Genomic DNA, 1,953 nt, shown 5'->3' on the forward strand with positions numbered 1-1,953 from the left:
GATGTATCATTATCTAGAGGGAGCGAATGTACTGAAGGAAGATTTAGACTAAGGCAACAGAATATGCTACAGTACTGTTATAAAGGACATTGGTCAGTGCTGTGTGTACTCACACATAAAGAGGCTTTAGTGGCTTGCTATCAATTGGGATACACTACAGCTTCTTGTAAGTTTATTTGTATGCACTCAACATCTTGACCATGGATTTTTAAAATTGCACCAAAATTTGGCTGTACTATCATTGCCAAAAATGAAAAGTAGAAATTCTCATTTTTTACAATTCTTTCTGATGCATGTACATGTACTTATGTTGTGTAGAAAGTTTGTGCTCGTTTCGATTAAAATTGGATTTTTTACATGTTTCAAAGTAACTCCAAATGCCATGTACATGTATCATTGTATTGCATGAACATGCTGTTTAGCTCACTTAGCATGTTTTGTGGGTTATGAGCTAGTTCTGCTACTATAAAATTATCACGAGTACATTGTGTTGTTTGTTTATAATTGAATTTAAATAAACAATTGTGCACTGGTGCATTCATGTAAACCAAGGGAAGGAATGCTAATTATGTAACATACTATTTACATCCATTATACTTCAATAGGGGGTCTTGTTGGTGAAGTGGCTTATGATTCCACCAATCAAAGTTTAATACAAAACATAACTTGTAATGGCACCACACATTCAATCAGTGACTGTATCATTAATGAAGGATCATGTACATGCCAAGAAGTGATTAGTTTGACTTGTTATGGTAAGAGGAATGGCTGTGTAGGAGGTTATATATTTGTATTTGGGCATACCATAGAGCCAACAGGCTGTGAAGAAGGTGCCGTACGTATAACTGATGGACTGATCGAGAATGAAGGAAGACTGGAGGTGTGTGTTGATGGAGTTTGGGGTAGCGTCTGTGATGATGGGTGGGATAAAACAGATGCTCATGTTGCATGTCAACAATTAGGATTCTCAGAGCTAGGTATTGATAATACACACTTTAAACTGATACTGTATTGCATTACGTACAGAGCCTGAAGCATATTATGGCTCAACATTTGGAGTATCTACTGGACCAATTATGTACTCTAACGTAAAATGTGGTGGCTGGGAGACTAGCCTTGACGAATGTGCTAAAACTAACTATGTTAATTTTACTTGTACTGGAGATAGGATTGCTGGGGCATTCTGTCTTGATGGTTAGTACTGAGTGTATGGATATTAGTATTCTTGTTTACTTAAAATGTTATATAGGATGCAGGAATGGTGACATTAGATTATCAGGCTATAATCAATTTGAAGGAGTTGTACAAATTTGTGTTGATAATGTTTGGGGAGTTATCTCTGGTGAGAGTTGGACTTATGATAACTCTTTAGTTATTTGCCGTCAACTTGGTTATGATAAAAGTAAGAGCACTTAACCATTGTGACCCTATACTCTTTCTCTCTTTTATATAGGTAGGCCTGACGTTTCTGCTTATGATAATCAAAATGATAATCAAAGAAGAGCTGTATTTCTATCTAATGTTACTTGCAATGGAATAGAATCCTCACTGGATGATTGTGATAAAGTATTATATCCACTAAATGTTGCAAAGCAATTAGCTGATACAACTGATGAAATAGCTGCTGTTGCTTGCATCATGACCACACCTACAGTGAATTCTGCTGCAAAATCTGAGGATCCTTATTTTATAGCATTTTGTATCCTGGGTGCTGTTGTATTGGTGTTGCTTATTGTTATGTATGTTAATCTAGATACTATCAATTTCTGTTATTTTATTATTTTTCCAGTGAAAATATTATTTAAGTAACAATTTTATTCTTCAGGTGTGTCATTGTAGGATCAAAATTGAGGGACATTAGAAAGAAAAGGAGACTCACAAGTCGTCCCCTTCCATCAATACAACTGACTAATGTTGATGCAAGATACGAGATGGTTAATGAGGACGATGATG

At 35.6% G+C, this 1,953-nt stretch overlaps 1 protein-coding gene across 1 annotated transcript in view; it reads left to right on the forward strand.

Annotated features, from left to right (window-relative positions):
* LOC105316434 (deleted in malignant brain tumors 1 protein-like) overlaps window positions 1–1,953 on the forward strand; it is a 9,120-nt gene that overhangs the window by 6,603 nt on the left and 564 nt on the right. The window contains exons 14-19 of the mRNA XM_020004800.1: window positions 606–755; window positions 810–977; window positions 1,027–1,194; window positions 1,250–1,402; window positions 1,454–1,739; window positions 1,826–1,934. Of these exons, the coding sequence (XP_019860359.1) occupies window positions 606–755; window positions 810–977; window positions 1,027–1,194; window positions 1,250–1,402; window positions 1,454–1,739; window positions 1,826–1,934 (1,034 nt within the window). The remainder of the gene's footprint in view (window positions 1–605; window positions 756–809; window positions 978–1,026; window positions 1,195–1,249; window positions 1,403–1,453; window positions 1,740–1,825; window positions 1,935–1,953) is intronic.

The sequence above is a fragment of the Amphimedon queenslandica genome, unplaced genomic scaffold (genome assembly GCF_000090795.2).
Source record: "Amphimedon queenslandica unplaced genomic scaffold, v1.1 AMPQUscaffold_13511, whole genome shotgun sequence".
Taxonomy (NCBI): Eukaryota; Metazoa; Porifera; class Demospongiae; order Haplosclerida; family Niphatidae; genus Amphimedon; species Amphimedon queenslandica.